The sequence below is a fragment of the Canis lupus genome, chromosome 16, assembly GCF_048164855.1.
Source record: "Canis lupus baileyi chromosome 16, mCanLup2.hap1, whole genome shotgun sequence".
NCBI lineage: Eukaryota > Metazoa > Chordata > Mammalia > Carnivora > Canidae > Canis > Canis lupus.
Window position 1 is genome coordinate 5,915,382 of NC_132853.1, and position 23,577 is coordinate 5,938,958.

General features: G+C 53.5%; 1 protein-coding gene and 1 long non-coding RNA gene across 2 annotated transcripts; one reads left to right on the plus strand and one right to left on the minus strand.

Moving 5' to 3' along the window:
- Positions 1 to 389: 389 nt before the first annotated feature.
- Positions 390 to 16,488, plus strand: URM1 (ubiquitin related modifier 1). Its single transcript, XM_072778146.1, has 5 exons — positions 390 to 523; positions 4,653 to 4,723; positions 13,657 to 13,738; positions 15,041 to 15,089; positions 15,420 to 16,488. Exons 1-5 carry the CDS (start codon positions 489 to 491, stop codon positions 15,486 to 15,488), a joined length of 306 nt encoding a protein of 101 aa, XP_072634247.1. The 5' UTR covers positions 390 to 488; the 3' UTR covers positions 15,489 to 16,488.
- Positions 16,489 to 17,712: 1,224 nt separating this feature from the next.
- On the minus strand, positions 17,713 to 19,254 carry LOC140605809 (uncharacterized). The gene is made up of 2 exons (XR_012008352.1): positions 18,892 to 19,254; positions 17,713 to 17,875 (listed from the first exon to the last, which is right to left on the minus strand). It is a non-coding gene; the product is annotated as an uncharacterized lncRNA (long non-coding RNA).
- Between the last annotated feature and the right edge of the window lie 4,323 nt (positions 19,255 to 23,577).

Sequence of the window (23,577 nt, forward strand, 5' to 3'; positions counted from 1 at the left end):
AAATCAATAACCAAAGGGGCCGCTGGATAGGGGCTCAATAGCTCAGGAGCGACTGCTGGGCTGGAAATAGATTTGCAGTCACTTATAATTCAAATCAAGCCGAGACGAACCGACGGGCTCACCCAAATGGTGTGCGGGTTTACGAAGAGATTCGTAACTTTTTCCAAGATAACCAATAACGTGGTTCACAGGTACTGCGCGAGGACGCCCTCCCGCCTCCCGCGCTCGCGCCGTAGCTCCCAAGAGCCGCTGCCCCACCTCCCCCCGCCCCCAGCCCCCTGAGCCCCGTCCCTAAAACGCACCCGAAGACCAAGCCTAGAGCCTCCAACAGCGCCGTGACCTCCCCTCGGCTCCTCGCTCCCGGCCTTCCTCCAATAGCTGAGGAGGGATGGCTCCCTGGGCACCGCCTCTTCCGTCCGCGGCAACCGGAAGTGGGGCGGAAGCGCCGGAAGTTGAGGGGAATTTCCTGTGAGTTCGGCTACCTCAACATGGCGGCGCCCTTGTCAGTGGAGGTGGAGTTCGGGTGAGTCACAGAGCTGGGGCGCCGTGGGGATGGATTGAAGTCGTCGGGCCCGGAGCTCCCCTCCCTCTGCTCTAGGCCCTGTCACGGCCGAGTCGCCGAGGCCCACAAGCGCCTTCCCAGAGCTGCGCCACCCGCCTCGGAGTGTGTGAGAGGTTCGGTCTCCCGGCGACAAGACCGTATGTCCGGGAATAGAGGCGCAAGTCCGGGCGTGGAGTGCTCTCTGGGCACTCCTCAGCGCCCTGTACCCTGCTGGATCCAAAAGCCGTGACGGTTAGCTGGCGCTGGCGACTTCCTTACCTTCCTTGCTAATCTCGTTTTGGACAGGGCCGTGTGTCTGGCATCTGAGCTTCTAGAACCCGAGAAGGACCATCCTTCACCCCCAGATTTCTTCCTTCGGGCAGCAGTTTCCGCTTATACGGTCCCTGGAGCCTTGTTTCTCATGGGATGTGTAGCCAAGACGGGACTCCTTCTCTTTTCAAGACGTGGGGGTGTTAAAACAGACCTGAAGCCCTTTGAGGACCTTCAGTAAACTTGCTGATTGCCTTCTGCAAGTCTTGAGTCAGGTGGAGGTAACGGGGATGAATAAAAAGCACAGTGGAGGAGGCTAAGTTGCCAGTACAGCATTCACAAGACAAGGGGAGCAGGATTGGGCCACACACACCAGTAGCTGAAGAAACCTAGATCAGGGAGGAAGCTTCCTCAAGCTCCTATCCATCCCCTACAAACAGATTTGTCATGTAATTTCAGAGATGAGAGAAACTGCAGAGCCTGGAGAGAAGGCAAAGGAACTGAGACCAAGAATGGGTGGTATAATTTCCAGTCACATGGGAAGAGCCAGGACTAGATGTGTGTGTGAAGATGAACAAGCCAAGGCTTATATGAAAGGGAAGGTCTGAAATAATCATCTAAAACCTCTACCCATAAATGCCTTGCCTTCCATTGGATGCCCTCAGTTTCTTTCATGTTTTCCCTTTATTGGCTAGTCCATTCAGTAGCCATTTATTGAGTGCCTATCATGTGCCAGGCAGTGAGCCAGGCACTGAGGATACAAAGATAAATAGAACTCTGTCCATGTCCCTCCAGTGTTCAGTGTTTCTGTCCCTTAGAAGAAGGGGGTAGTCTCATGAATGTTAACTGCATTTTAATTGACAATATTGTCTGGCCCCATGGGTCCAATTAGAACAATACTGGTCTGGCCTCCTGACTATTTTGCTTCACGGACCCTTGGCTCAGCTATACACCCACCCTACCCCACCCCCTGGAGCTTAAAGGTTCTAGGCCAATTCCTGCTGCTTTGACTGGCTTCAGCAGAGCTGAAAAGGGAGAAGCTGCAGGCTGCTGGTGTACAGGTTTATCTGCAGTCAGCTTACCTTTCATTCTCACTGAGTCAAACAAGGTATTTGTTCATCAGAAATGTCTCTGCCGAGTACTATGCTGGCAGCAGTAGGGAAGTCATATGAGGAAAATATGGCCCCTGCTTTCCAGAGCTTACAGACTAGCTTAATTACCCCTTTTCTAGTCTAAACATCTCTAGCTTCAGCCTCCTTTGCCCCCCAGAGTAAGAGTGAGCCCCACGACATTCCTGTCCCATCTCCCCATCTCCTAATACCTCCTCTAACCACCACAGTATCCAATGAGAATAGTGGCTTTTCAGGAAGCAAGAATGTCTAAGATGATGCCAAACCCAGATTCCTTCTCTCTTTGTCTCAGTGCATGTTTTGACCCCTGGCCTGTCTTTCGTTACCTACATTTCTTAGTGGACTTCCTTCACCCCTCATTGTGAACCTGATCAAATTTGCAAAGAAATCTCCTTACCCATCATTCTCTCCCTTTTGTTCCTGAGTGCCACTCTGGTCCTTAAAGAGTCCAGGTAGGATTTTTGCCTCTTTCCCTGGAGCAGATGTGGTCCTGTGAGTCCCACCAACTTTGATAAACTCTAGAAGACCTCTCACATCTTGTACTCTCTTGTCAGAAACCAGTTCTGCCATCCTTTGTCTTGCCTCCAGAACCGTCCTTAGCAGCTAATTTTCTCAGATCATACAAGATTCAAAGTACGCAGTAGAGATGTGTTGTATGTCCCTGCGGTCCAGGTGTGAGATTCCTTCTCCCTCACCCCTTTTCCTTCTTCTGAGTCTAGAAGGTGTTGGCAAAGGGAGGTAGTGCCATTGAGTTCAGAGAAGAAGGAGAAATGGGCATTTTCATTCATTTGGCAAATATTCCTTGAGTGCCTACTTTTTGCCAGACTCTGTTTTAGGCAGAGCTTATACTCTAGCAGGTAAAAGGGAAATAAAACAAAAATTGTATGAGACAAACAGATGGAGATAAGCTGGAAACAGTGCAGGCGGTTTGGGGAGCGTCTGTAGCAGCCACTGGTACCAACAAACATTCCTATCGGGAATTAGGGGGTGAAGGGAAGATGAAGTATCTTCAGATGTGACTCCTTAACTGAGTTTGAAGAGCAAACCCTGCAGAAAGTTTGGCTTTGGTTCTCTTCTGGGCCAACACAGGCCACTTGCCCACCTCCCTGAATCTCTCCAGAGGCTGGGCATTCACCTTCCTCCCCTCCAGATGTGCTGGCAGTAGAAGTGCCAACCCCTCTCTTGGGGGCCAGTGAACCCAGTGGTGAGAGGTCACTCTGAGCCAGACTGCTTCTCTCTTGATCCGCTTCCAAAGGAAAAAACAGCTTTGGCCTCTGAGCCTGGCACCACCAGGTTTGGCTGTTCTTGGGTGTTTGCCTGGGTCCCAGGGCCTCCAATTCCCACCCCTCTTCTCTGACCCCCAACTCCTGAGCCCCCTTGCCTGTCACCCTCCCCCACCCCAGCTGCTGCATGTGCCAGCCCCCACCCAGGAGAGAACGAAGCTCTTGGAAGGGGATAAATGGAGGCTCTGTGCAGGCTTGCAGCTGAAATGGCCGTGCGCGCGGCCACAGATGGGCCTCTTCTCCCCCTCCACATTTCTGCATCAACAAAGCGTGACCTTGTTTGGATGACAGTCGCCCCATGTTTCCCCCATGACAATGCTTGCCTTGCCTTTGCCTCCCAGTGGACTGTCTCAGGACATCTCTGTTCTCTGAAATTGGGAAAGGGTGGTGGGGTGGGAAGACTCACATCCATCAAAAGTCTGTTAAGGCCTTCTCAGTTAAGATCCACGTGAAGTCTGAGATGGGAATCAGGAGACCCAGAGGAAGAAGCATTGTGAGGCATTGAAAGAGCCCTGGTGTCTGCATCATAAGCCCCAGCTTCTGGACGTGGCTCCAAGCAGCTCTGCTGTCCCAGCTTTCCCTTGGCCAGGTGCTGGCACACAGAAATGAACCAAGATCTGCCCTCAAGGGGCTTTCTGACCTTGGGGAGCCTTGCTTTCTTTCTGCCAAGGCTGCTGGGGCTGAGCAGAAACCAACTGGAATTTAGATCCTACTTCAGCCACTGCCTGTGTGACCTTGGACAAGTCACTTAACCTCTCCAGGCCTCAGCCTGCTTCTCCATCAGGTGGAACTAATAACGTTTGCCTCCCTTCCTCCTTACCTGGGATGCCCTGTGGGTGAAATGAGGTGAAGAATGTTTTTGTAAATGACAAAGTTATTGCTAAGCCCAGTGGATCTCAGCCTCTAGCACTGTGGTGTGCCTACCAGGCCAGCAGTGTGTGGCACAAGCAGGGGGCATTTCAGACCATCCCCTGGCCAGAGGAAACCCCTCAACAATGCAGGGTCTCTGTCTGATGGTGGCTTGTCAACACTTCTGTTGATGGAAAAATTGAGGCTTGAGAACATGAAGTCACGTGCCAATGGTCTGGGCATCAGGCAGAGGTGAAATGTGGTTTCCATCATGGGGCATCAGCTCCAAAGCTTGTGCTCTGCACCCATATGCTGAGCTGCCTCTTGAGAAAGCAGAGGAGTAAATATGAGAGCCTGCAAATTTAGGCGCTTGATTGGTGGAAATTATTTACATCCTCGTTGACCACGTCAGGAAGTCACATTTGAGAATCAGTCACACACTGGTACCCCACTGATGTCCCTGAGCCTTGGTCTGTGCTTCTCTTGGGCTTCTAATATCAACTCCCTCCTCAGTTTTCAGTCTTGGCTAGATTTTTGCAGGAGCTCACCTGGCTATCTTTCTCTGGCCCTCCTTTGCAGAGGCGGTGCAGAGCTCCTGTTTGATGGCGTAAAGAAACATCAGGTCACCTTGCCTGGACAGGAGGAGCCCTGTGAGTATGAGTTTTCTGAGCCCCTCTCTGGGTGGGGCATGGAAGAGGAGTCTAAGGGTTCACTCAGTCCTGTCCAAGAATGGGTAGGATTTCCCTGGCCAGTAGTAGGGAGGAGAGTAAGGAAGAGACATCACCAGAGTACCCTTCTCCCTTCCCCTCCCCTGAGATGAGCCAGCTGCGCAAGAGGGAGGTAGCATAATTTAGTCCTTACAGATGCAGGTTCTGTATTCAGACAGACTTGAGTTTGGATCTCCTTAGAACCTCAAGTCAGAGGCGCCTGGGTGGTTCAATTGTTAAGCATCTCCCTTCAGCTCAGGTCATGATCCCAGGGTCTTGGGATCAAGCCCTGAGTCAGGCTCCTTGCTCAGTGGTTCTCCCTCTCCCTCTGCTGTTCCCCCTGCTTGTGCTCTCTGTCAAATGAATAAATAAAATCTTAAAAGAAAAAAGAACCTCGGGCCAGGGGTCTCACCTCTCTGAGCTTTAGCATTCTTACATGTGAGGTAAAGCATAAATCCCTATGTGCTAAAAGCTATAGCATGCATCTCCATTGTTCTCCGATAGCAGCAGAGAGGTGTCCTCATGAAGGGGTTTGGTTTCATCGAGAATGGAACAGTGTGGATGGGCTAACACTGTGAGAGGATTAGCTGAGGTGAAAAGTATCCAGCCAGAAAGGAGGTGGGATGGGGGAACTTGACTAAGGGAGACAGTGGGTTTTTTTTCCATTTGTCCATTCAAGCACTGGTTCATTTTCCTTTCACTAGTATATACTGAGCACCTCTTGTGTGTCAGACTGTGTACCAGGCACTGGAGAGACACGCAAATATGAGCCAGGCCCTGCCTTCACCCGAGGAGGGGGTTGTTGAAGAGGTAGCCTGCAGGAGCCCAGCTGGGTAAATATCCCCCATAGCCTAGAGACAGAAGCCTGGGCATCACAACCCTAGAGCTGTTCTGCAGCTCTAGCAATGGATCCTCCCAAGGGCAGAACAGACATGTAAGCCCATCTCCACCTAGGGCTGAGATAGTTCTTGAGGTGAGGGAAATCAATCGTATGAGGAGGCAGGAGAATGAGGTTTAGGGAAGTAGGCAGTTGAGAAATGGTCATGAGGTCTGACAGGTTTTTTCTGGAAGTGTGCACACATTTGCTAAGAATCAAACAGTTGCCCAAGTTCACTGTCTGCCAAGGCCGTCCCTGACCCTCCTTTGGGTTGGAGAGCAGTGGCACAGGGTCGATCTATGTGCCACCTTCAGAGGCTGGGGGACACTTACCAAAGTCCAGGACACTGCCATCCTTGAACTGGGAGTGGGCATGAGGACTGGGGAACAGAGTGTCCCCGGTGAGGGAAGACCCATGAAAATAAAGGTGACTGTTTCTTAGTTTGACAGATGGCCACACAGCCTTGGGAGGGAACAAGGGGCTCTCAGAAGCCTCTCAAAGATTCAGCCTTAAAGACCTGGCCAGGAAGTTAGTAAAGTCTCACGAGTTATGATTCATTTCACCTGCATTAGCATGGCACAGAAGTCCCCAGGTTTAGTGATTTCAGTCCCCTTCATTTGTCCCTTGGCTGAGGAGTTACCATGTGCCAGAGCTGGAAGTAAGCACTTTGTGCTTGTGGCTGGCATATCTTGTTCTGAGTGCCTCCTTTATATCAGGCACTGTACTAGTAGCTGGGTATTCGGTGGTGAGCAAAGCATGTGGTTCTTGCCCGACATGTAGCTTATCAGAAGCAGAGGCAGGGGATCCCTGGGTGGCGCAGCGGTTTGGCTCCTGCCTTTGGCCCAGGGCGCCATCCTGGAGACCCGGGATCGAATCCCACATCGGGCTCCCGGTGCTTGGAGCCTGCTTCTCCCTCTGCCTGTGTCTCTGCCTCTCTCTCTCTCTCCGTGTGACTATCATGAATAAATAAATTAAAAAAAAAAAAAAAAAGCAGAGGCAGGTTGTAAACCAGGAAAAAACCTAATGCAAACCGTACAGGTGGTGGGCATTAGCATAAGGAGAGCAAACAGGTACTTTGAAGGAGAGCGGATGGTGAGGGAAGGCCTCTACAGAGCTAAGTTTGAGGTGAAGGCCTGAAGGGTAAAAAAAAAAAAAGAAGTAGCAGCAGCTAGCCTGGTAAGTTGGGAAGGAGAGCACAGGTGCAGGGGTCCAGTTCAGGCAGAGGGACTAGCTCTTGGGAGGGCATCTTGGTCAAAAGCCTCACCTAAGTCCAGGAACTGAAGAAAATCCGGTGTGATGAGAGCCACAGGCTGAGTTGAGCATGGTAGGCACAACCCTGGTTGGTCATACAAATAATTGTCACAGATACTTAGGTGGTGACTCCCAATATAGCTCCCTTCTTAAAAACTGGAAACCCAAACTCAGAGGTGTCAAGGGTTTCAGTCCACACCATATGGTTATTTAAATGGCAGAACTGGGGATCCCTGGGTGGCTCAACGGTTTAGTGCCCACCTTCAGCCCACGGCGTGATCCTGGAGACCCGGGATTGAGTCCTGCATCGGGCTCCCTGCATGGAGCCTGCTTCTCCCTCTGCCTGTGTCTCTGCCTCTCTCTCTGTCTCTCTCTGTGTCTATCATGAGTAAATAAATAAATCTTATAAATGAATGAATGGCAGAGCTGGGATTTAGAACCATATTCCAGGGTCTCCAAAATCCTTGCATGGTGCCACAAATTCCCTGAGTCACCCACATGACTCTCACACCTGCAGTGTTTTTTCTGGGTTTTACACTTTTCATTCACTTATTTGTTCATTTATTCATTTGTTCATTTGCTAATGCTTTTTTTTAAGATTTTTTATTTATTCATGAGAGAGAGTCAGAGACACAGGCAGAGGGATAAGCAGGTTCCCTGCAGGGAGCCCAATGCAGGACTTGATCCCCGATTCCAGGATCATGACTTGAGTGGAAGGCAGGTGCCCAACCACTGAGCCACGCAGGCATCCCATTCGCTCATGCTTTTAACAGCTACTTATTTTGATTTTTGTAATGACCCCAGTATATATTATATATGACCAAGGAAACCAAACGTCAGAGAGCGAGAGAGAGATGTTGACCTGTCCAGAGTTAGATAAATAGGGAGTGGGGCTAAGACCCAGGTGTTCAATCTCTCAGCCTCCATTCACTGCTTAGCAGGTAAGTTGGGTCCTACCCTACCCTCTCTGGGATGACAGAAAAGCAAACAGGGGAGAGAAGCTGAAATGGCCCCTTGACCTAGTCTTTGTGCCCTTGGCTGTAGATCTCCACTCCTGGTTCCTATTTTTGCCCTGCTGCGCCCAGAGGCATAGGTCGCACCGCAGCCTCAGAGCCGGCTGGCAGCTGCCAGACATTACCCTGGCACACAGGAGCCCAGCGGGTGCTGCCGGCAGAGTCTCACTCTTCCCCCCAGCCTGTGCCCAGCTCTGTCAACTGGCAGCCTTCCCAGCCCAGGGGTTGCCACTTGGCCAAGCAGGTCCTGGAGACTCCAGTGGAGAAAATGGCAACCATAAGATTATGGATTGTGACAAGTCTCACAAACAAGGGGACTCCAAGGCCCTGGGTCCTGGGCCAGGGGAGAGCTTTCAAACCAGCCAACTTGGGAAAAGAAGATGGGCAAGGCCAAATGGGGTGAGCCTGTAAGAGGAGCCCTGGCAGTGTGAGTTTGCAGATCACTTAACTTCTGTGGGCCTTTCTTTTCCCATCTGTGAAATGGGAGATTGGGCTAGATTTAGTGTTTACGGAGCTGGTTATCCATTGGACATCCGCAGTTTGGAAGAGTTAAGCACACAATTCTAGACATCAGGTTGTGTTGGCCAGAAGGTATGCTTATAGAAGGGAATATTCTAACAGCCAATTCCATGGAACAGGTCATCTCCTTGATTGTCAGAGGTTGGTAGAAGCCATCAGTTTCAGATATTGTCACTGGGGGCTGGCTTTTATGCATCAAGGGTCTCTTCAATGCAAGGCTCCCAGCCCTTGGTTGGTTAGTTCCCTGGAGCAAACTTAAAATGTCAGGGAAGACAGACTGTCCGCTCCCCATAATACAAAGGCAGGGCCTTACCTGCCCTGGTCCTTAGGAGGAGACACTAGGCCTCACCTTTCCCTGCCCTTCCTCTGCCCTGCCTTTGTATTACAGGGTGGCCGGCCAGGGAGCTGGAGGGAGCTCCCGGCGCTTTAAACTGCTTAGCATGCATTTCACAGCCTCTCTGAGGCCAGCTGTTCCTTTCTCTGCTCTGGGGCCTGTTTGCTGATCCCCTCCCCACCGCCCTCCTCTCCCCCAGTCCCTCCCAGTCCCTGTGCAAAATTGCTTTTGAAAAGATCCACTTTCTGCTTAATTAAACAATGAGGAGCGTCCCCTGCACATCTGTAAACCTCCTTCTGAGGCCAGTTTAGCCCACAAACTGCTCCATTCTTACCCCCATTCACTTGTAAATAGACCCTCTGATGTTCCCTCTACCCTCTCTTCTCCTTTACTCCCCCATCCCTGCTCTTTCTTCTCCCTTTTCAACTAAGGCCTGGGGTGGGCTCCCAGAAGAGCCTGGAGCCTGGTGGACTTGGTGGGAACTGGAGCGGTTTAACCTCATGGAGGAGAAGACTTAGGGGATCCAGCCCTCCCTGATCCTAGTGGCGTGGGGAAGAAGGGCCACTTTTGTTCGTGTGGTCCCCATGGACCAACCAGGCTCATGGGGGAGGGTGTCAGGAAGACAGATTACTAGTTAGGAGAAAAGTTCTCCCTAGAGGTGATCAAAGAGAGGCTGGATGTGGGTCTGTTGCATTTGGCAGTTCATTATCAGATAAGACCTCATGATTGTGCTCTTTCAGCCCAAGAAGCTAGGATGGACACCAGTGGCCCTGCCAAGTGGGTTGGTTAGTGTCCCCAGACAAGGGCAGTCTACCAGGGCAAGCAGTCCTAGTGGGAGCTTTTGTAGGTGCTCATCATTGAGTGGTGTGCATGATGCCCCTTTGCCAGCAGCCTGCAAGAGAGGGATCTGGCAGCCAGAGGATAAGGAGCCCTGAGTCCCTGTGGGCAAATGGACATTGTCCTCTGTGTTGGACACTCCACAGGGCCTGCTGCTACTTTATGCTTGAACCCTCATGGCAGTGCTTTGGGGTTTAGATTGCTGTCCTCATTTGTCAGAGGCTGACACTGACACTGAGAAGCCAGGTGACTTCCTACCCAGGGCATCTAGCAGCAGTCCAGGGTCTCTCTCTAGAACCTCCAACTCTTAACCACCCCGCCATAGAGCAGTGGCTCCCACTACTGCTCTTCCCCAGGTTTCCCTCTGGAGACCTTGTATTGGATGCTCATCCAGCGCTGGCATTCTGGCCTCCACAGCCTCAGACTGTGATTCCTGCCTGCCTGCCTTGTCCCGAGAACACATTGGGGGTCTGAACATCTAAAATGGGGGAAATGGAGCAACTGACTGCTTCTATCCGTGAAGCAGGCAACTCTTGATCTTGGTTTGTGAGTTCAAGCTCCACATTGGATATAGAGTTTACTTTAAAAAACAACAACAACAACAACTATTTTTAAAAATAATAAAATGGAGGGAAGGCCAGTGTGTAGGGCCGCCTCGCCATTCCCAAGGCCCTCCTCCCCACATTCCCTCATTGTCTCTCACGTTTGATGGCAAGGGAATGAATCCCACAGAAAGCCCCAGCCAGTCCCAGTGCTATCTGATGAGTACTTGACTGTACTCCACCTGCCAGGCTGTCCAAGCACATCCCAGGGTGCCAGGGGCCTGAGCAGAGCATGTAGAAGCTCGGGACATTGGGACAGAGCAAAGGGTACAGGTTTTTCCTGTGGGTCACAGAACAATTACAGCACAAATGTGCCAGGAGCTTCATATGGATCATGGTATTTGATCCTCGCAACAACCCTGTGAAGTGTTCTAACCATTCCCACTTGCCACAGAAAGATGTTTGAGGCTTAGAGAATCCCATAGCCAGGGTAATAGGAACAGAAAGTGATGGCTCAAACTCAGAACCAGGACTATCTCTGTTCTTAGCCTCTTGTCCCTTCTGAAGTTGTCCACATGTACAGCAAACATCTCAGGCGGGTTCTGGTGGAAGGTTCTGTGCTGTGTGCTGTGCCCAGCAGCAGGTCCTCAGAACACTCCAGTGCATAATGGTCATGCCGTGCATTTGAGCTGGCTCTTGGTAACGTGTGTGGCCAGAGAAACATGGAGCACTGGCCAAGGCAGTGTGGGTTCTGTATCCATGGAGCACGCTTGGGGTTCATGAGGAAGGAGAGGCCTCTTCCAGAACAGACCCATCTCAAGGCCCCAGCATGCCCTGCATGATCTGGCCCCTTGGCGACTGCTCTGGCCTCCTCTTCTGCTAATCTTCTTGGCTTCTCTGTTCTTTTACCTTGAACCTGCCAATTCCATCCTGCCTCAGGCCTTCGTGTATGTTCCTTCTGCCTAGGACACTTCCCCATTCTGCCCTATTCATACCTCAGGCCTTGACATCAACGTGAACATCTTCAGAAAAATTTTCCTGCCCCTGCATGAAGGAGATAGCATGTATCACAACTAATGAAATAAATAGCAGCCATCCCCCCTGCCGGCCTGTTAACCCCATGAGGGTAGGCTCTGTGTCCACCGTCTTCCTAGCACCTGGCACGTAGTAGTTGCTCAATAAATATTTGTCTTGTGAATGACTGCATGGGATCCCAGGAGGGAAACCACCCTCAGTGAAAGTGGGAAGGCAGGAGGACATAGAGAGGGAAGGTGGACGGGTGATTCCCCAGAGCCACCAGTCCCTGACTCTGCTTAACCCTTCTCCTCCCCTGGGCGTGTTTGGAAGCCGACCATCTGGCTTGGAGGCTATTTGCATATTGTCTGGGCCCCAGCAAGCCTAGCAAGATGTCCCTGGGGGTGTGTTTCAGGCCAGGCCGAGTGGCCCTTGCAGGCCTCCCTGAGAAGGGAGCAGCAAGTTCCACCTCTCCCCACCCCCAAATCCAGGCATGGGGGAACAATACGGCGACCTCACCATGGAAACAGGCTATCAAGAATGTGGGCAGGCCTGGGGGGCACAGAGGAGGGAGGGAGTGACCTCAGCCAAGAGGAGCATCATGATAAATGAGCCTGGACCAACAGCAGGCTCACCCCCTAGTCCACCCCCCTGGGACTCCATGATGGTGCCATCACTTGGATGACCCTGACATGACCAGTAGCCCTCCCCCCAGCCCCCAGCCTATCCAAAGTGGAACAGAAGACTCCTCCTTTTGGAGAGACCCCAGACCGTTAACCCAACTGGGTCCTGGTTCTGTACAGGCCAGCCAGGGTTGTGGAGGTGCAGCTGGTGACCCTCGGCCAGGCACTGCCCAGTGCCTCTCAGCTCCTACACACACACACACACACACAGGCACAACCTCGCCTGCCACGGCTGGCTGATGGATGTGTCAGACCGCAGCGGCTGTATCGAGCGGCCACAAGATATATGGGCTGGCGGCCCACCAGACAGTGCCAAGATGGAGGCCAAGGGAGAACCTCTGAAACCAGGCCTAAGGGAGGAACCCAGCCAGAAGTCCAAACGGACTGCTGCTAGTTGGAGGCAACACCCATCCCCTGCCTACTCCAGGAGCCATGATCTGCAGATCCGATCTGCTTTGTTTAAAAGCAGGAATTCCAGTTGAAAGGCAGCAGCCTCAGATATTGGACACTTTGCCCATGGCCCTGTGCTCTGCTGGCGGATGATCCAGGGAAGTTGGCATGGAGCATAGTGAGCGAGTCCATCCCGGGTGCAGCCTGCCTGCCTTTCAGGAGGGTGGCATACAGGTCAGGGAGAATGCCTTCAAACCCTGCCCAAAGCTGGTTCTGTGATTGAGGTACACTGCTGGACCGAGACTAGGGCAGAGCGGAGCTGCTTGTCCAAGCAGCCTTTCCCTTACTTACATGCCAAGGCTGTCACTGCACAGAGAAACCAAAGCACTGCCTGGGCCTTTCTTCAGCTTTGCCCCTGAGCCTTGTCTCAGGTGTGGGCCCAGGACAGCGGACCCCTCTGAGAGATGAAGTCAGGATAGAGGTAGGCAGCCCCAAGCTCCTACTGACTCCCCTGGGCCTTCTGTCCTCAAGTGGCCTCAGGGAGAGTAGGAACTCCTGCCGCCTTGGGAGACAGTCTGTTGGAGGAGTGGATGGTTGGGAGCCATAGGCTTTGAGGAGTTTCTAGAGCCAGATTTCAGTATGCTGTGGCCTAGGACCCTGATCCTAGGAAAGGAGAGGTGACCCAGGGACAGGTGGCTCAGCCTCCATGTGGTCTGCACAGAGCTCAGTGGCTGTCCAAGAACCACGGAGTGGCAGATCCCAGTGTCTAAGCTTGAGCAGGAGAGGCCCTTTTGATCCTGAACCTCTTGCCTCTTTAGGGTGGCTGTCCCCGGCCTGGGGGGCTCTGTGAAGGTGGGGGTAGTGGGGCAGCAATCTGTCAGTAGCTCTGGCTGGTGAAGGATCCTTCTCTCCCTCTGCCAGAGGAAATTAACTGATGTTATCGGCTCAGCAATTGTTTTTCTTCCCTCACAAAGGGAAATATATGCAGACCCCTCTGAGAGCAAAGCTGAGTCCTCCCCATCGTCTGGGATGGGCTCAAGAGAGAAGAGTGGCGGGGGTCCTTCAGGGTCCTTCAGAAGCCTGTCTGTTTTAGCTTCAGACTGTCTCCCAGAGCCTGTGGTGGGGATCTGTCTCCCACCCTCCCACATATGTGGGTTCCTTCTGCAGTCTATGTGGAGGCCCATTGCCTCTATAAGCCTTGAGCAGTGCCACTTTCTCCGAGGGCCTCTCTGGAAAGGTGCCGGCTCCCTAACCCACTTCCTCACTTTGGGAAACTGCAAGTCCAGAGGCGACGACAGCCTGGTCTGAAAGAGGCCGCCTGTGCCCCATGTTCCCTTCCTTCTGATCCAGGCAAGGCTCTGGGGGCCAGGCATCATTGGGGTCTGATGGCAGCTTGTTCTGTGCCTTCCTCTCCAGGGGACATCCGGAGTCTCCTTGTCTGGATCAAGAAGAATTTGCTAAAAGAGCGGCCAGAGTTGTTCATCCAGGGAGACAGCGTGTGAGTCCCTTTCTTCCCTTCCCTGAGGCGGGCAGGGGGTGGGGTGGGGAGAAGGTTTGAGCCCCTATCCTTGGGTTCACTCACAGCCTTCTCAGGGTCCTGTTCGCCCCTTTATCCTTCCTCCGTCTCTGGGCTCCAGCTACTCTCTCCACACAGGAAGCACTGAGAAAAAGATGCTGCCTATGGTCCCTTTCATCCCTCAACAATATGGGACTTCTGTTGTCCCGTAGAACTTTCTATGATGATGGAAATGTGTATCTGTGCTAATATAGTAGCTGCTAAACATAGGAGTCTGTTGAGCTCTGGAAATGTGAATATGGCTCATAGATACCGTGTTGGAGTGCACAAGTCTAGAATTCTGGGGAGTCACTGTGCGCATGTGTATACACACACAGGTACACACACACATCGTGCACACACACGTGCATATTTGTGCTCACTCCAAAGCTAGCTCTACCCCTGGCCCAAAGCTTTTGTCCCAGACCTAGTCTGGCCTCCTGGGAAAAGAGCCACATTCCATGGCCCGAGAAGTCACTCTGCTTCTACAAGAAGGCCAACCTAATGTGTAAAAGAGGTGGACAAGGCACTGTGGGACCCAGTTATCACCCCCTTGACGCAGAGGTCACCAGCAGACCCTGGGAGCTAAGGCTGCCATCCAACCCCTGGCTCAGGTCATGGAAGCCATCCCCATGAACAGTAGTGCTCTTTGGGCTACTGCCAGCAGGGACCAGGCAGATACCCATCCAAATGTCAACCTCCCTTGCCTTACCACTAGGCAGAGCTGCTCTTGGGCATGTGGGTGCTTGAGGCCACTGGCAGCTTTCCCTGATTCCAAAGAGCCAAGATAGCCTGTCCAGGACGAGCCTGTGGAAAGCCTAGGAGAGTGTGGTGAGCCCTCTGGGAAAATATGTTGCTACCAGTGCTTACCAGGATAGATGCAGGCAGGCAGGTACCTGATACACATCATCCTGTCTCATACTGGCACAGACCTGGGATGAAGGCTGTGTAATTTGTGCCATTTTCAGAGAGAAAACTGATGCTCAGAGAAACAAAATGAGTTGCCCGAGGTCTGGGAGGTGGTGCTGGAATTTGCACCTGTTTTCCTTATCATACTAAAGGCTACGACTGTCTGGCCTGGGTTCCTTTAAACTTAGTGTCCCCTCCACTTCTGGATGATCTTTAATCAGAATCTCAGGAGGAACAGCTCCCACCACACTGTTCCCCCGCCCAAGTGTCTTAGCCTTTCTATCCCTGCCACCTCCTGCCCTTCACGCCCTGCTCCTTACACCCTCTTTCCCACAGGCGACCAGGAATTCTGGTGCTGGTTAACGATGCCGACTGGGAACTGCTGGTCAGTACCTCAGGGGATGTCCCTCCCCTCGCTGCTTCCCCAGAACAGCCTTGGGTCTTTCGTCAGGCCCAGTGGGGGTGGCTGGCTAGTCCTCTGTCCTGCTTGGCCTCCAAACTGAGGCCACTCAAGTTTTCTACCCCAGAGAGGAACGGGTAGCTGGAGGAAGTGGTTCACTCTCCTCCATCCTGAAGATTTACAGGTTTGTGTGTAGGGCACCCATGTTTCTGGTAGATTTTTTTCCTTCTCTTCCAAAGCGGCCAGGCCCCCTCTTCCCCACCCGACAGCTGAGGAGAAACCACTGACAATCTCGTCCTTTCTCTCCTGGACCAGGGCGAGCTGGACTACCAGCTGCAGGACCAGGACAGCATCCTCTTCATATCCACACTGCATGGCGGCTGAGGGCCCCACTCGGTGCTCGGGCTCCCTTGGGGTGGGGAGACGAGCACAATCAGACATCCCCTGGGGCCCTGCTTCCAGGTCTCCCTGTCCCCCTTGGCTGCTTTCTTCCCTGCTCTGTCCCCTGAGCTCCCTCCAGGCAGGGAAAAGAGGCCAGGTGCTAAAAATGAGCCTTTCTCAGGCACGTGAGTAGAGGCGGACAGGCTCAGCCCTGCCTCCCTCCCCAGCAGCTGAGGTGGGGGAGGGTGCCCCTCTGGTTTGTCACAACAGGAGGGGACCCCGTGGCCAGGTGACCCAGCTGCCTTCCACTCCTTGTGTGTCAGGCTGAACACTGACCACTGACAAGGCACTCCAGCTCCTGGGCTGTGGTGTCTTCTTGGGGAAGATGAATGGACTGGAATAGCTGATGGGGAAGGCCCCTCCCCTCTCAAGGATAAGAGGATTCTCTGCCTCAGTTTCCCCATCTAGACAGCAGAGGGCTCTGGCTGTCCCCCACTGATATCATTATGGAACCCCAGCTGGGGTCCCCTATTCAGTGTTAACTCCCCCCTCCCAGCAGCTGCTCTTCCAACCACACCCCTCCTCCTGCTCCCCATCCCCAGCCCTTGACCCTGGCTGGCCTGCCCCCCCCCCCCCCACAGGCCACCAGATGGGCTCCTAAGACCCTCCCCCAGCAAAAGGCTGCCTGCAGCTCATTCTGGAGAGGAACAGGCAAAAACCTCGGACTGGCACATAAGAGGCTGGGGGCGGGGGGGGCAGAGTGCCTCAGTTTCCTCCTCAACAGCAACTAAATATTTATAGTATCTGAAGGAAGCATTATATTTGATGGCACAAACGTAGACTTTATCTTCTTTCCACCTCCTGCAGGAAGCAGAATAGGGGCAGACAGCACCTGGTAGGCAGGATGGTTTGCCCCTCCTCCCTCCATCCCTTCTGGAAGTCCTGGGGCCTCAGTGCCTGCAACAGCTGGCCTTAGGCAAATAAAAGACTAGGTTGTTTACTAGCTTTGCCTGGAGCTTCATCTTTAGAAACCAGTGGCACCCCACATCCCCTGAGCCAAGGTCCCTGATCCAACCTCTCTGCCCTCAGCCTAGGGCTTCCAGAGCTGCCCTTCACCCAAAAAGAGGGCAGGGGTTAAAAACCAGACCACAGAAACTGTCTGGGAGAGATGGTCTAATAGGGCCATCTGGAGAAGGGGATGGCAGAGCCAGTCCATGCTGACCAATCTGGGTCCCAGGACACTTCTCTACTTGTCTGTCCAAGGCCAGGCTTTGTCCTACCAGCTGCAGCCAGCAGCCCCAGAAACCAGAATAGGGATGGCATAGAAGACTGCTTAAACCTCCTTTCCTGTGACCTGGAGAAAAAGTGTTGCTGGAGGGAAACCTCAAAAAAAAAAAAATTAGGGCATTAACATTATCCCACCCCAAACATTGCTTTTCATTAAATGTCAGTAATTTAAGGTGGAATCTGTCTCCTATGGAGATGAAAGTGCCAAATAGTTGTCTCAGCAGTGTTGGGGGTAGAGGGGATGTGTGTGCACATCAGTCTGAAGGCCTAGAGGACACATGACCTCTGGCTTCTGAGCTTTTCTCCAGCATTGTGTGGGTAGAGACTTTCTGGGTATGTGCAGGTAGGGGCGAGCCATGTTGGGGTTCTGGGTAGGAACTGGTCTGAGTGCAAATTAAGACCAGTGTTGGAGTCCAAGTGCTGTCTAGAAAGGCTTATGACCAGCCCGTGCTCAGTACTGAGGTCATGGTCTCCATGTTAGGGAACAGAGCAAGGGATTTGAAATGGCCCCCTATGATCTCACTGATTGCTGTAACCTGGAGGTCCCTCCCTGCCTCCAGCTCCACTGGAGTGGCCCATTGTCCCACCTGGGATTCCAGGTCCTGGAAACTGGATGATAGGATTCCTTTCCCGTCTGCAGTGGGAAGAGGGAGAGTAGATGTGGGATATCCCTTCTGCCAGGGCACCCCCAATTAATGCGGAGAGGTAGGGCAGGAGGCTACACCAAGAAAACTGGGTTCTCTGGGGAGAGGGATGCTGAAACTGGCCCAAACCCTCCCTGCTTGGTGACATTTCAGGTCATTTTCAGCCCCCAGTGGGACAAGGGTCAGGAACAGGTGACTTGGGCTCAGCCTCAACAACGCCCAACTGCCCCCTCCCCCCCGCCCCGCAACTCCTGAACCCTCGCTTTGGAGGAAATAAACGAATAAGTAAACCCCACTATCTCCGAAGATTTGTCTTTAATGAAAAGGATTCGTTTGTCCAAGTTGTTTCCAAAGCCGAGGCGATTGCCCGGCTGGAGCGCATAATTCCCGACGCTTCTCCGATTCCTGACTCCTGGAGCCGCTGGAGGAGGCTCAGCCCATCGGTCCGCCTGGATGGGGCTGCCGGGAGGGGTCGGTTTATTTGGGATTTAAGGGTCAGTTTAGGCTTTTTTGTTTGGGGGGGGTATTTGTGGGGGTTAGGTTAAAACCAATTCAAAACGAATTAGCGAGCCCATTCCGCCGGCATCTTCTTTCGCCCCTGACTTGCTGAGGCTCGGGCCGAGGGCGGGCTCCCCGGACCACAATCGTGCCCAGCCGCGGCGTGCCAGCTTCGTTCCCGGCCGAAATTTGAAAAAGGGAAAAACGACGCGATCGACTGGAGGCCCCCCGCCAGCCAGGACTGGTCACCCGCAGAGGAGGAGGAGAAGGAGGACGACGACGACGAGGATGAGGATGGCGGCGCTGGTGGCAGGGACCGGCGTCCCTCCTTTGCGCGCCCGGCTGGGGCAGCGATCCTCGCGCTGGGGCTAACCAGCCGCCTCCCCGAGGGGTCTCGCTTGCGCCGAGCTCTGTCCCTGCGGCTTCCGCCCCTGTTGCGCCCGGAGCTCAGCCACAGATGTCCAGCCACAATTCTCGGTTGGCCGCAGACTCGTACAAGAATTGCGTTTGGACAATCAGTGGCAAAGCCCCCGAGTTCGGGGCCCCAGTCTCCTGCGTGCGGGGTTCCGCTTGGCTCCTTAAAAGCGCCGGACCAGGAGATCTCCGGAGCTGCGCGTCCCACTACCTCGCAGACGCTCAGCGGTCGCGGCCCATCCCGCGGTAAGGTGGACGAGCAGGCACGCGGATCCCGACCCTGCGTGGGGATCCCCATCGCCCCTGGCGTGCGTCTCCTTCGATCGCGGCCCGGGGTCCCTAGAGTAGCCCGCGTTGGGTCTCTGCGCCGCCCTGAGTCGGGGGAATCTCCCCTGTCAGGCCCGGGGAACCCCAACTCCCCTCTCCCCGCCCCCAGCCTGGGCTCCCCGGGCTCGCCGGGAATCCGGAAAGCAGGGGCCGGAGGCCGGGGCGCGTTTCCGAGCCCGGGGTGCGGGCTGCTGGCCTCGTGAGGTCCCCGCCCCCGCCCGGCCCCGCGCACGCACCGGCTCCGGCGCTCTCCGCTTCCCGGTGGCTGAGTCGCGAGCGGGGCGCCGGCGGTGGCGGTGGCTGTGGCGGCGGTGGCCGGGACGGCGGGGAGCGCTGGAATGCGCCGCCGGGTCACCTGCAGCGCCCGGGGAGCCGGGCTGGGAGCCGGGCTGGGAGCCGGCAGGCTGGCGAGGCGCAGGGCTGAACCCGAGCGGGCGCCTCTGGCGGCTCGGGGCCGGGGCGGGCTTTTAGTGGGCCGCTCCAACAATACGGGCCTGGCGCGGAGAAAGGGGCTCGGCTGCAATTGGTACTGGATTTGAATAACGCCACGGGGCCATCAATGGTCATTGTGTCGGCGGGTAATGAATCTCCGCTGTCTCTCGGGCCGGCCAGGCAGCTGCAACCTGCGCTCAGGCAGCTCTTAAAGACATAGCGTGCCCCTCCCCAGGGGCGCCCCCTCCCCTGCATCGGCCGGACCCCTCACCCTCCCACCCCCATCCGGAGCCCTAGACTCCCCATGCCCCGCCTGCTCCCTCGGCTGAACCCTTCGCCCTTCGCCCCCTCCCTTGTCCTGGGCCAGCCAGGCACCCGCCTCTCGTCGCTGCACTCCCATGGACCTGACTCAGGCACCCTGGCCTTGATCGAGCTCCCCAGGAGTGCCCAGGGGACCCCAGAGTCTTTTCAGGCCCAACGATGGCCTTCCATCTGCAGCTCAACCTGAGGCCTGCGGAGCCCTCCTTCCTTAAGCTGCTGCCCTAGGGACTTCTGGCTGGAGGGTAAGGGGGAACAGTCTGGAGGTCAGAGGGTCACCCCCTTAAAAGGCTCTGCTAAAGGATAAAGGAGGAGGGCACGCAGTCCCAACCCCCAAGGTTGAAGATGCCATCTTCAGAGACCACACCCCCACTAGAGATCTGGAGACTGCTCTCTCCCCAGACCTAGGACAGGGGCTTGATTCCCAGGGTACCTCCTGCAGGTTCCTGGATACCTCAACTCTGGCAAGGGAGGGTGTAGGGGGGGGGAGCAGAGGGAGGGTGAGAGGGGCGTGGATGCTATTAATGCTTGTCTTGTCTCTTCCACTGGACAGCCCACTGGTTCAGGAGGGCTGATGTGCCCCCTACCTCCAGCCCAGCCAGGTCTGGCTCGGGGGAGGTTCTCTATCAGCTGGGGGATTATATACCAGTTTATCACCCGGAGAGCTCAACCTGTCTTTCCCAGTGAATTTCACACCCTGGTGGGGGAGTATGTGGCCATTCCACCCATACATCCTCCCCTCTTCCATCCACTCTGGGGCTCTCCACTCAAAGGACCGCTGCCCCCACCCTGAAATCCTCTCCTCTCCTCACAGTTTGTGGGCCATCTCAACACATGCCCCCACTGGATTGTAATTATCAGCTTGTCTGTTCTCACCAGACAAGAAGTGGATCCTATTAATATTCCTGCCTCTGGAGCCTAGGACAGTGCCCTACCACCACCACCCATCATTGAATGTCCGCTAACATCCACCAGTGGCTTAAACATGAACCACATAAACTTCTTGGAGTTTCTTACAAAAAGTTGAAAAAATATGGCTTCTGGGAAGTAGTACTTGAAGTCCAGGTTTCATAGAGAGGGAGCACTGCTAACTAACAAGATCCCAACTCCTGGGAATGAACCATCTGCTAATAATAATGGCTGCAATAAATGCTTGATGTGCCAAGCACTAAACATTTTTAAGGTAGCCTGTGGACTGCTCACAATGACCCTGAGAAGTCGGTACTAGTAGCGGCCCCACTTTACAGATGAAGAAACTGAGTGGTGGCAGTGAAGTCCCTAGCTGCTAGCTGGCAGGCAATGGAGCCAGAACTGGGACCCAGGGCTGTGGAACTCACTGCACAGTGGTTTCCATCCTTTATTCAGCAGAGATACTGAGAGGACTTGTGAAAATGCACATACAGAGTGGTGAGACCCAGAAACACCTGTATCTTCTTAAAAACCTGGTCCCAGCCCCAGTCCAGCCTGGCAGGAAAACAACCTTGATGAAGCTGGCCAGAGTGGTCTCTGCACCCGTGCAGAACTACCGGGGCCTAAAGCCACACTCTACAATCTAATCTACATTTTCCACCTCCAGAGTATGTCAGAGCTATTTAAAGCCATTAGTCCTGGGCAGAGAAGGGTCAATTGGCCTCATCCTCATCCTCTGGGAAACTGAGACCTAAGCAGGGTCTTATCACGCAAGTCATTAAAAAGATATTTCTGGAATGCCTACTGTGTGCTGGTCAGGGTTTCAGCAGTGGGCAGTGTCCCCAAAGGCAGACCAGCGGGGGAGGAGACCCCAGTCCTAGGGGAATAGGGCATGAGGTGAAGGCGGACAGTCACTGAGGCAGGCACTGTTCCAGGCAGAGGGAATGGCATACCCCAAAGCTAACAGGCAAGAAAGAACTGGGAGAGTGGGAAGGGAAGAGATTTGGTGTGGCTGGAGCTTGGAGAGGAAGAGGAAGTGCCAGATAAAGCTGGGGTTGACCCCGCTGGGCCCTGTAAGACATTGGGAGGATTTGTGATTTTATCCTTAACACAGTGGGGGTCCTGGAAGGTCTGACAAGTTCAGATTTACATTTTTAAAGGTTTGCTGGGGCTGCTGTGTAGAGAATGGGGGTGGGGCAGGGGATGGGACTAGCTGGATGACAGGAGATCCATTGAGCTACTACTGCAGGTGACAGCTGGTGGTGGCCTGGGATTAGTAGATGGCAGAGCAGGGTCTCAAACCTGCTCTTACAGGCAGGTGACCTCAGGCGGGTTCCCTGACAATGAATAACATTTATGAGTATCTGAGGTGTACCCTGTGTGCTGGAGGCTGGGGAGAGGGCAAAGAGAAAGATGAGCCATCTGCTGTTGCCTCTCCAGAAGTATCCATCCAGTAGACAAGTAGACAGACACACAAATAGCCAGCCAGACTCCAAGAAAGGCGCAGAGCCACAGAAAAACTCTTTAGCTGAAATAATAGCAGAATTATTGGGGATTATAGAAGACCAAGCGATTCATTCCAACAGGACCTGAGGAATCTTCTGGTAGAGGCAGCATTACCTTGAGCAAGTGATTTCCAATAGACTGAAATGAACTAGTTATTGCCTCTGTGAAATGGGGCCATTATACCTGTCCTGCCTCCCTACAGATGGCTGTGGTGTTGGAAGGGTCCAAACACCTTGCATTTGCTTGCAGTAAGATTTTATCATCGCCTTCTAACACAGACAGACACAACAAGGATACATGTTCAGGCTCAGCCCCGAATGCTTGCATTCAGGTGTTCTAACTTCGACTCTACCTTTTCCCTTATTAGACCAGCACTCAGGAAGGAGGTTGTCCCTCCTGTCCAAAGTTGTCCACATTCGATTTTTAGTATATGTGCTGCCAAAGCGAGCACCACACTGTCGATTAAGCATGCACTATGCCCCCAGGACTGTCATTTTACCAAACACTGTGCCCAGCACAAATGACCTGCTCAGTAAACTGTTGAATGAATGACTGAGTGGATGCTTTATTAGAGTAATAATTAAATAGGTGGATGGACAGACAGATAATAAAACAGATGTTGGGACATTTGGATGAAAGTAATAATAATAAAAAAAGAAAGTGATATGAAAAGATCACCTGGATACATGAATGGAGCCAATGAGCTGAGGTTCTAGATGCAGAACAGGACATATTGCTGTGGGTGGGCCTCGGCGAAGGAGGCTTTAAGAGGCTTCACGCTGCAGCCTGGACTCTTTAGTTCAGAAGCAGGCCCCAGACCTGGAGCAGAGCAGGCAAGTGCCTAAGGAGCAGCCTGGTGACAGGTCAGTCAGGTTGTACCTCTGTGCAGGATATTTCCAAACCTGGAGTCCTGTCCCCTGTTCGCCAGGTCCTGCCTGTACAGTTCTGGAAGAGCAGCCGGGGTTCTTAGTGGTGATGATCAAGTGGCTTGCCTTCATAAATGAATTGACAACCTGACCTGTCCCCACTCTCAGAAGATAACAAAGCCAGGCCACCTCCCCCACCCAGAGGGGACCCTAAGAATGCTTGTACCCTGCACAGGATGTTTCAGTTTAGAAAAAATGATGTTCCTGGTTGGCTCCGTTGGTAGAACATGCAACTTTTGATCCCAGGGTCATGAGTTCAGGCCCCACATTGGGCATAGTGCCTACATTGAAGGAAAAAAAAAGATTCCTGTCCAGGAGATGACAGGGCAGGGAAGCTTTCCAAAAAGAAGCCACCTCTACCCACCTGGGGTGCTTCATCCCATCCCCTGTGCTCTTGTCTTCATCACAACTATCACTCTGAAAGCCTCTCCTTCACCGGCTGTCTTTTTTTTTTTTAATTTTATTTATTTATTCATAGACACAGAGAGAGAGAGGCAGAGACACAGGCAGAGGGAGAAGTAGGCTCCATGCAGGGAGCCCGATGTGGGACTTGATCTCGGGTCTCCAGGATCACACCCCAGGCTGCAGGCAGCGCCAAACCCCTGCGCCACCGAGGCTGCACCCTTCACTGGCTGTCTTACTTGTCCACTAGGATGTGAGCTCAGTGTGGGTAAGGATCATGTCCTGCTCATTGCTAAATCCCCGGCACCTAAAACAATGCCTGAGTCTTAGAAGGTGCTAAACTTTAGTAAATGCCCCAGGTAAAGGTATAAATAGATGGATGCATGGATCAATGTAATCTAGTCAACAACTACCAACAGCTAGTTAGTA

Excerpts from the sequence above, each read along its gene's own strand:
- URM1 (XM_072778146.1), top strand. The coding sequence starts at position 489 with ATGGCGGCGCCCTTGTCAGTGGAGGTGGAGTTCGG. Across the intron at positions 4,724-13,656 it reads GCCTGGACAGGAGGAGCCCT|GGGACATCCGGAGTCTCCTT; the intron begins GTGAGTATGAGT and ends CTTCCTCTCCAG. Across the intron at positions 13,739-15,040 it reads TTCATCCAGGGAGACAGCGT|GCGACCAGGAATTCTGGTGC; the intron begins GTGAGTCCCTTT and ends TCTTTCCCACAG.